The 8463-nt window shown below is 36.1% G+C and overlaps 1 protein-coding gene across 3 annotated transcripts in view; it reads left to right on the top strand.

Moving 5' to 3' along the window:
- Hadhb (hydroxyacyl-CoA dehydrogenase trifunctional multienzyme complex subunit beta) overlaps nt 1-8463 on the top strand; it is a 39767-nt gene that overhangs the window by 1477 nt on the left and 29827 nt on the right. For all 3 annotated transcript variants that reach the window (XM_015479900.2, XM_048804690.1, XM_048804691.1), the window contains exons 2-3: nt 5408-5482; nt 5587-5631. In XM_015479900.2, the coding sequence (XP_015335386.1) occupies nt 5416-5482; nt 5587-5631 (112 nt within the window). In that variant the 5' untranslated portion in view covers nt 5408-5415. The remainder of the gene's footprint in view (nt 1-5407; nt 5483-5586; nt 5632-8463) is intronic.

The raw sequence follows: 8463 nt of genomic DNA, 5'->3' as shown, positions 1-8463 counted from the left end.
AAAAAAAAAAAAAAAAAAAGAAAAGAAAAAAATAATACCTCTTTATTCCTTCCATATAGAGATTCAGGTTTATGGATTTTTTTTTTTTTTTTTCTGGCACAAAATGGAGTCTCACTCTACATTTGTTCTGCAGCTTTCTTTTTTTTATGTGTGTGTGTTGCTGGGGATTGAACCCAAGGCCTTGTGCATGCAAGGCAAGTAGTCTACCAACTGAGCTATATCCCCAGCCCCATGAAGCTTTCTTTTTCATTTAATATATGTTATGGACATCTTTCCAACATATACATAATGTATATGTATGTTTCATTTTTCTTTCCAACCACCTTACAGTATCTCAAGTTAAGCTTATGATAATTTAAATATTTCCTATTGATGTGCATTAGATTAGTTCCAGTTTTTCACAAATGTAAGCAGTGCTACAGTGAACATCTTGAGTATTCCTATAAGCTTGAGACCTATGTGTGGAACACATGCATTTTGAATATTTCCAAAGGTTAGAGACGAATAAGAGTTGTTTTTGAACTCGGAAATTTACAATTTTAATTTTGACAAATAGCTATAAAATTGCCTTCCAAAAAGGTCTTAGCAGTTTATACTTCTGTCAAATAAAATAAGAAAGTGGTTAGAACTATTCTTACCAGAATTTTGTATTAACCATATATTTAATACTTGCCAATCTGATAAATCTGAAATGATACCTTGCTTTAATTTTTTTTTAAAGATTTTATTGTTAGTGAGAGGGAACTGTTTTTATTTTATTTGCTTTACCTTTCATTTTGGGGGGGGTCCTGAGAATCAAAACCAGGACCTCACAACACACGCCAGGCAAATACAACTCCCAGCCCTTGATATTTTAATTTCTTCTGAGTTGCTCATTTGCTCCTTTTTGCTTTTGATCTGTGCATTAGGAAGGGATCTTTCAGAAAATTTAAGTCAACTTGATTAAAGGGGTTTTTATTGGCTTACAGAACTAAAAACACAATAGAGGAAGGTTTCAGATAGGATCCAACCAGGGTTCCAAGTTTTTTTCCTTCAAATTCTTAGCTCTGTTCTTTGTGGAGTTAGCTCTTTCCTAGGCTAGTATTGTTCGTGTTTTCATAGTACTGTAGCTATTTGAAACATCAAAAGGAAAGATTTATGTTCTAGAATTCCAGGGGGAAGACTTAATGTTAGGCTGATTAAACCGTCCGCTATCAATACCAGTGGCCAAGGCAATATCATGCTCAGTTTTAGACCTTAGTTACCTGAACCATTGGTCGGGGTATAGAGAATGAGATTGTACTGATGGGTTAAATCCTGAAGTTGGACTGAATTCAATCCCACGTAAAGCAAATATAGCAACTATGTAATGGGGTAAAAGGCATACTGGAGTTAAAAACTACATATTCCATTATAGATTTTGTTTTCCTATCATTTGAAACAAGTTTTTTGTGAATTATGAATATTAATCCTTTCTGTTGTACATATTACAAATATTTTCTCTGAATCTATTGTTTGCCTTTTAACTTGAGTTTAGTATCTTTTGCTATGTATGTATTTTAAATGTTTATATAATCAGATCTATTAATTATTGTTTTCCATTATGGCTTCTGGGTTTTGTGCAAGAGATTGGAATCCCTTTCCTATCTAAGATTATCTACTGGTGTTTTTTCCCGGCACTTTTATAGTTGCAAAAATATATTTAAATCTTTAATCCATCTTGCATTCTTTTGTACTTATTATTTATTTATTTATTTATTTGTGTGTGTGTGTGTGGTGCTGGGGATTGAACCCAGGGCCTTGTGCATGCGAGGCAAGCACTTTACCAACTGAGCTATATCTCCAGCCCTGTACTAATTTTTTTTTAATATTTATTTTATTAGTTGTAGTTGGACACAATCCCTTTATTATTTATTTATTTTAATGTGGTGCTGAGGATCGAACCCAGGGCCTTACACGTGCTAGCCGAACACTCTACCGCTGAGCCACAACCCCAGCCCCTTTTGTACTTATGATGTGAGCTATGAATGCAATTTTTTCCCAATTGGTTAGCCATTTTCCCTACAATTTTTTTGGATAATTCATTTTTCTTCTACTTAGTTGAAATGCTGTATTTGGATACTAAATTCTCTTATACATGGGTATGCTTCTAAACTTGCTACATCCTGTTCTGTTGATAGTTTCATTCATTCCTGTGCTAGAACTTGCTCTATTTTCATTACTAGTGTGTGGTGAGCCGCTTCTGCCGTTTCTGCAGACTATGGTCGCCATTACAAGATGGCGCTGGCTCTGCTGTGGTCTGTGACAAACAACTCCTTATTTGGGAGAGTTGGCACATGATTTTTCACCACCCTATGAGAAAGCTCCACGTGGCAGCTTTGCATTGGGGCTTGAGATGCTTTATTAAGGCTGGGAGGGGCATCCGAGGGGTAGAAGAAGAAATATCAAGGGCCTGAATAAACTGCTGAAAGAAGATTCCTGAGTTGCGTCTTCCTTGCGGGCAAGGGGTCGTGACACTAGTGCTTTATAAAAAGTTTTGACATCTCTTAAAGCAAGGTTCCCCCTTTTGTTTTTAATACTTCTTGGATTATTTTCATGGATTTTATTTCAAAATGGGCCTACTTAAGGGAATTTATCCCAGGCTCTATGGTATTGTAAGTAGCTTCTAGAAATGAAGGTAGTCATCTCATGGCCTCTTTTGAGTTTCCATGGCCAGAATCCCTGGAATATTCTCTAGGCTGGTGAGCCTAGCTAGAGCTTGGACTCCTCCATCTTTTTCCAGTCCATATGTTTGGAACATGTGATTTTTTTTTTTCCTTTTTGAAAGCCTTAAGGCATATGCCTTTTAAACCTTAAGGTTTTTATATTATCTGTTGTTAAGTATCAAAGTACTACCACGTTTAACAGTTTAAAACAATATTTGTTCTCATACAATTTCTTCAAGTCAAGAATATGGAGTGACTTAGCTGGGTTGTTCTGACTAACGAGTTTCTTTTTTTTTAACTTTTTTCTTTTGAGAGAGAGAGAGAGAATTTTTTAAAATATTTATTCTTTTTTTAGTTTTCGGTGGACACAACATCTTTGTTTGTATGTGGTGCTGAGGATCAAATCCGGGCCGCACGCATGCCAGGCGGGCGGGCTACCGCTTGAGCCACATCCCCAGCTCCCTAACAAGTTTCTTATGAGATGCTATCAGCATGTTGGCTAGAGCTGTAGTCATCTGAAAGCTTGCCTGCGCTAGAGGATTGACTTCCAAGCTTACTCATGTGGCTGTTGGCAGGAGGTATCAGTTTTTCCAATATGTAAGCCTCCTCATAAGGCTGCTTGTGATGTGCCATCTGACTTCCCCCAGAATGATCTGAGAGAAAGACTTAAGACTGAAGCTGCAGTATTTCCTATAGCCTAATATCAGGAGAGACATACCATCACTTCTGACATATTCTTTTGTTTAAACAAACCAACTGCAGTGTAGCATGGGAGGCAACCAACCATACAAGGGTATGAGTACTAAAAGGGAAAGTTTATTGGAGTTCAGCTTGGAGGTTGGCTACCATAACCTTCATTGACAAATCCCATGAGTTCTTCTCATTTTTTTAAAAATTAAAACATGTTTCAAAATTAAGAAATTATAAAAAATATCCAATGACAAATGTTCCTTCCACTTAAGTTCCCCTTCCTTCCTGCTAAAAATTATTTTTAATATTTTCTTTTTACTTCCAAGGATGTTTTATATTGATAGAAGGAAATTACATACTATTTTTTTCTTTTTTAACATGATTGATAACATGTGATACACACTATTTTGTATCCTGTTTTCTTCACTTAATAATATAGCTTAGAAATGGTTCTGTGCGCTGGGTGCGCACCTGTAATCCCAGCATCCGTGTAATCCCAGCATCCGGGGAGGCTGAGGCAGAAGGATCACAAGTTCAAAACCAGCTTCAGCAACTCAGCGAGGCCCTAAGCAACTTACTGATATCCTGTCTCTAAATAAAATATAAAAAGAGGCAGGGATGTGGTTCAGTGGTTAGGCGCCCCTGGATTCAATTCCTGGTACCAAAAAAAGAAATGGTTCTGTGTTGGTACATAATAATTTATCTCTTACAGGTGCATAATATAGGGTTGTAGCATGATTTACTTATCTAGTGCCCTTTTTGTTGGTTATTCTGATCTTGCTATTATGGTGGCAACATAAGTCATGAATATAATGTCCAATAAGGTAAATTCATGGTAGTGGAATTGCCGAATTAAAAGTCAGATGTGGGGCTGGGGTTGTGGCTCAGCGGTAGAGCACTCGCCTAGCGTCTGTGAGGCCCTCGATTCGATCCTCAGCACCACATAAAAATAAATAAATAAAATAAAATAAAGGTATTGTGTCCAATTACAACTAAAAAAATAAATATATTTTTAAAAAATTTTGGGAGTAAATAAAACATTAAAACTTTTTTAGTGTTGGCAAGTAATTACCAAATTGTCCTGCCTAGGAATTGCACAGTTAACACCTTGGTGGCGGCATATGAGTGTGTGTTTATTCATACTCTTATCCACACAGTATATGTCAAGACTTTTTGATTCTTCACTGATTTTATAGACAATTAAATCTGTGTGATTTTAATTTTAATTTCTCTTATAAGTAGAACTGAAGATGTTTTCATATATTGAAGAGCCATTTATATTTCCTTTTCTCTTAACAGTCTGTTCATATCCTGTATCCATTTGCTGTTTTTTTTTTTTTTCCCCATTTGTTTTGTAGGAACAAATGGGAAATTTAACATTTTGGGACCTGATATATTTTAAATATTTTTACTATATAGGCTTTTTGTATGTTTTTTAGCTTTATAATTATTTTGGAATAGTACCAACTTTTGAAGAAAAAAGTAGCCAGTACATAACTTCAAAATTTTTTTCTAATAGCAATTGAGAGTAAGCTCCTAATGTGATGCTTCCCAATCTCTGAAAACTTTAGTGTGTAAACCCCTAAAATACAGATATTCCATAAAGCCTTCTATATAATCACAACACAGCCTTCAAAGGCAGGGGATTAACAGTATTGTTTTCATGGTCCTGTCCAGCAGTGTGTTTCTTTGGCCTGAAAGAGAAAAGCACAAACCTGGAGCTAGACTGCCTGGGTTCAAATCCAAGCTATACTACTTACTAGCTGTGGGTCTTTGGGCAAGTCACTGAATCCCTCTATGTCTCTGTTCCCTCCTCTCACAAAAAGCTATAATAATCATGCCTGATTCTTAGGTCATTGTGAGAATTCTATGGTTAGTGCTTATAATAGTGTGAAAACTATAACAATACAGCTATTATAATGTCATTATTAGAAAAAAGATAGACTAGTTTTATATTAGCTATGGTTATCAGAGATTATAGACCACAAATTGCTCAAATAACCTAGGATATACTTTGTTCTTTTCTTTTTTAGGTTTCAAAATGACTTCCATCTTGACTTCCACTTTAAAAAACCTTCCCAATACATCAAAATGGGCCCTCAGATTTTGTAAGTATAATTTTTCAATTTTAAGATTAGATTTGGATTTATGAGCACTTTACACAGACATTGAAAGGTATTGCTTTTTGTAAATAATTTATTTTGTCTTTCAGCTGTAAGACCTCTGAGCTGTTCCTCCCAGCTATTAGCTGCCTCAGGTACAGTAATTTAAAAAACAAACATTTCTTATTTAAGTGTTAGATTCTATATTTGTGAATTTTAAGTAAAAACCAAAACTAATTTGCTAGTTCTCTTTTTGTAAGCAACATGAACATCACTATTACCTTCAAATTCAAAACATTATGGGTTAGGCTGGGGATGTGGCTCAGTGGTAGAGCATTTGCTTAGTATGTGTAATACCCTGGGTTCAATTCACACCACTGCAAACAAAACTTATAGGGCTTGAAGATAGGAGATAGCTTTTTGTGTTTTGAAGCTCACTGGATTCATGAAATTTCCATAAACTTGTTGGTCAGTTTTTTTACCCTGTGACTATCAGTCCTGGAGATGATTAGTTTACAAGTAGCCTTGAGACCATTATGGAGCTAAAAGTTGACTTTTAAAATTTGCAGTTAGTGATAGGCTTCTCTATTGAATATCTTCTTACCCCATATATAAGGTATTATTGATATAGAGGGGAACTAGTTAATAAAAGAAAATTGTTTAGCTAACATGAAATAAAAGTAAGGAAATTTATTGATTTGATATGGTCATTTAGACCCTCAGTAAAACCAGTGAATTAGGCTTCTTCATGGTTGAATATACGCTTCTGCAGAATTTGCTTTACGTATATATCTTCACTGGTCACTGCCAAAAATACCCTGACAAATTCTTAGCATTTTTCTCCTTGCCTATTTTTTTTTGTATTGACCTATACCTCTCATTTTGGTTATATGTTGGTCTTTCTACTTACATAAGAATAGAAAAAGTACCTTCCAAGATTCAGAAGACTTGTACTGTGTTCTAGCTATACCTTCTGGGCAGTGTGGCCTTGAATTGGTCACCTTGCTTCCCTGTGCTTTAGTTTCTTCCTCTAAACAAGAAATAATTTTAGTCTTGACAACGTTATATAGCTATGAAGATATCTCAAAGCCCTTTAAAAACTCTATAAACTCAAGTTCAAGATGGTATTGTTATATTCTCAGAGATCTGTGCCTAATCACAATTAGAGAAGTTTCATGTTGTCATGTAACAAGTAGATTTTCTATGACTTCTAAATTCTAACTAGAGTGTAGATTTTTGTTAGCTCCACAAAGAATAATTTCTTTCTGTCTCATTTCACCTTTCCCCTAATTCAAATGTGCACTAGGCCTTTGCTGTGCACATTCACACAAATAGACCTAATCTTGCTGAGTGGGAGAAGGTCATTCTGAATGTCTACAAAGAAGGCATTTATGTGGCATTGAGACTGTTCTTCATGTTGCTCTGTAACTATTTTGTTATATTTTGTCTGCCCAACTACATTGTGAAACTCTTGTGAGACGAGCTTTTCTGTGTCCTCAGTGTCTAACATGGTGTCCTATAAGTGGTTTGTATTAACACTGATGATGATAATGGTGCAATAAGGCACCTAATAAAACAAAGAAATGTGACCAGATGATTTGAGGGCAGGGAGTGGCATGTGCTAGTGCTGAGCAGGTTTTAGGTTGCAGTAACTTTGTTACTAATATTTCCTCTTCCCACTCATGTGAATGTCCCTGCTTGACTGGGCTGTTAGGATGAAGGAATTAGAAGAAAGGAGTATAGGATTCATTGATGATGTTTTCTGGTGAACTATGTGTTCCAGGAAATTTTGACTACTTGCTATCATGACACACTACTAAACCAGTCAGGGTCACTCCAGGTGAACTGGGCTGGTACGAAATAATCACACAAAGAGAAATACCTTTTTCTTTGGCTTCTGTGACGGCTTCTCTGACTCAGCCCCCACAAAGGAGGCAAGGCAGGCAAGAAAGAGAGCGAGGAGCATGTTCTGAACCCTTTTATTGGGGAAAAGCTGTTCAAATGAGGCAAGGGGTCAGGTTTCAGGGGGTTGAGTCTAGCTTTGTGATGTCTTGCTGTCAGCAGGTTGACATCTTGGAAGGCTATGCCCTTCCCATGTGCTGTGTGGGGATCATAGGCAGAACAAGTGAAAAGGACACATACAGCCCAAATGGGAGGCAACGTCCAGTCCACTTTGTGTGCTCAGTGCTCATAGTTCACTCACATACAGCCTATGGTTGGCTCACCACATACATAGCTCCTGACCAGAATGGCTCACGACACTTTGCTGGTTATATATACCTATGTTTACATCTCTCTCTAAATATATACATATGGAAATACAGCAGCTATATAATTCTTGATGCATCTTTATCTTCTTTGATTTTAATTGTACGTGAAGAATATAAGATATGAATCAGACAGTCATTGAATCCTAGAATTTGAAGTCATCGAGTCCTTCCTCATTTGCAAATAAGAAATTGTCAGAACTCTTAATTCAGATTCTTATGATTCATTTCTACTGTATGCCCTTAGCACAGTGGAATACATATAAAGGAGCTGATTTATTGCCCTTGAGAAAATTTTGATGTGCCTAAGAGCCAGTGTGCACATGAAAAACAAATGAGAATCCTCTGGGAGACATATTTATTATGTTCAATACATAATGAATAACAAATGTTTTTAAAATATGGTTTATAGAATTAGTTTAATTTACTTTTTAATAAGCTGACTTGTTTCATAGGCAATTTTTGCCCTAGTGGTATCCATAGAAGTTCAGAGGCAGTGACTACAGGTAATCACAGTTATCAGGAAAGTTTTACTAGGAGGTAGAATGTGAAGTAACCTGAGAGACCTGAAAAAATTGGATGAAATGGGACCATATAGATGGAAAGGTCCCTGAATAGAGGTAAGGAGGTTGGGGCAAAAAAAAAAAAAAAAAAAAAGATTATATACCCCAACAACGTCACATACACACACACACACACACAAAAAAAAAAAAAAAAAAA

Source organism: Marmota marmota, unplaced genomic scaffold, assembly GCF_001458135.2.
Source record: "Marmota marmota marmota unplaced genomic scaffold, marMar, whole genome shotgun sequence".
Taxonomy (NCBI): Eukaryota; Metazoa; Chordata; class Mammalia; order Rodentia; family Sciuridae; genus Marmota; species Marmota marmota.
Note: the sequence above shows the minus strand (reverse complement) of the source record. Positions and strands in the feature narration are given on the sequence as shown.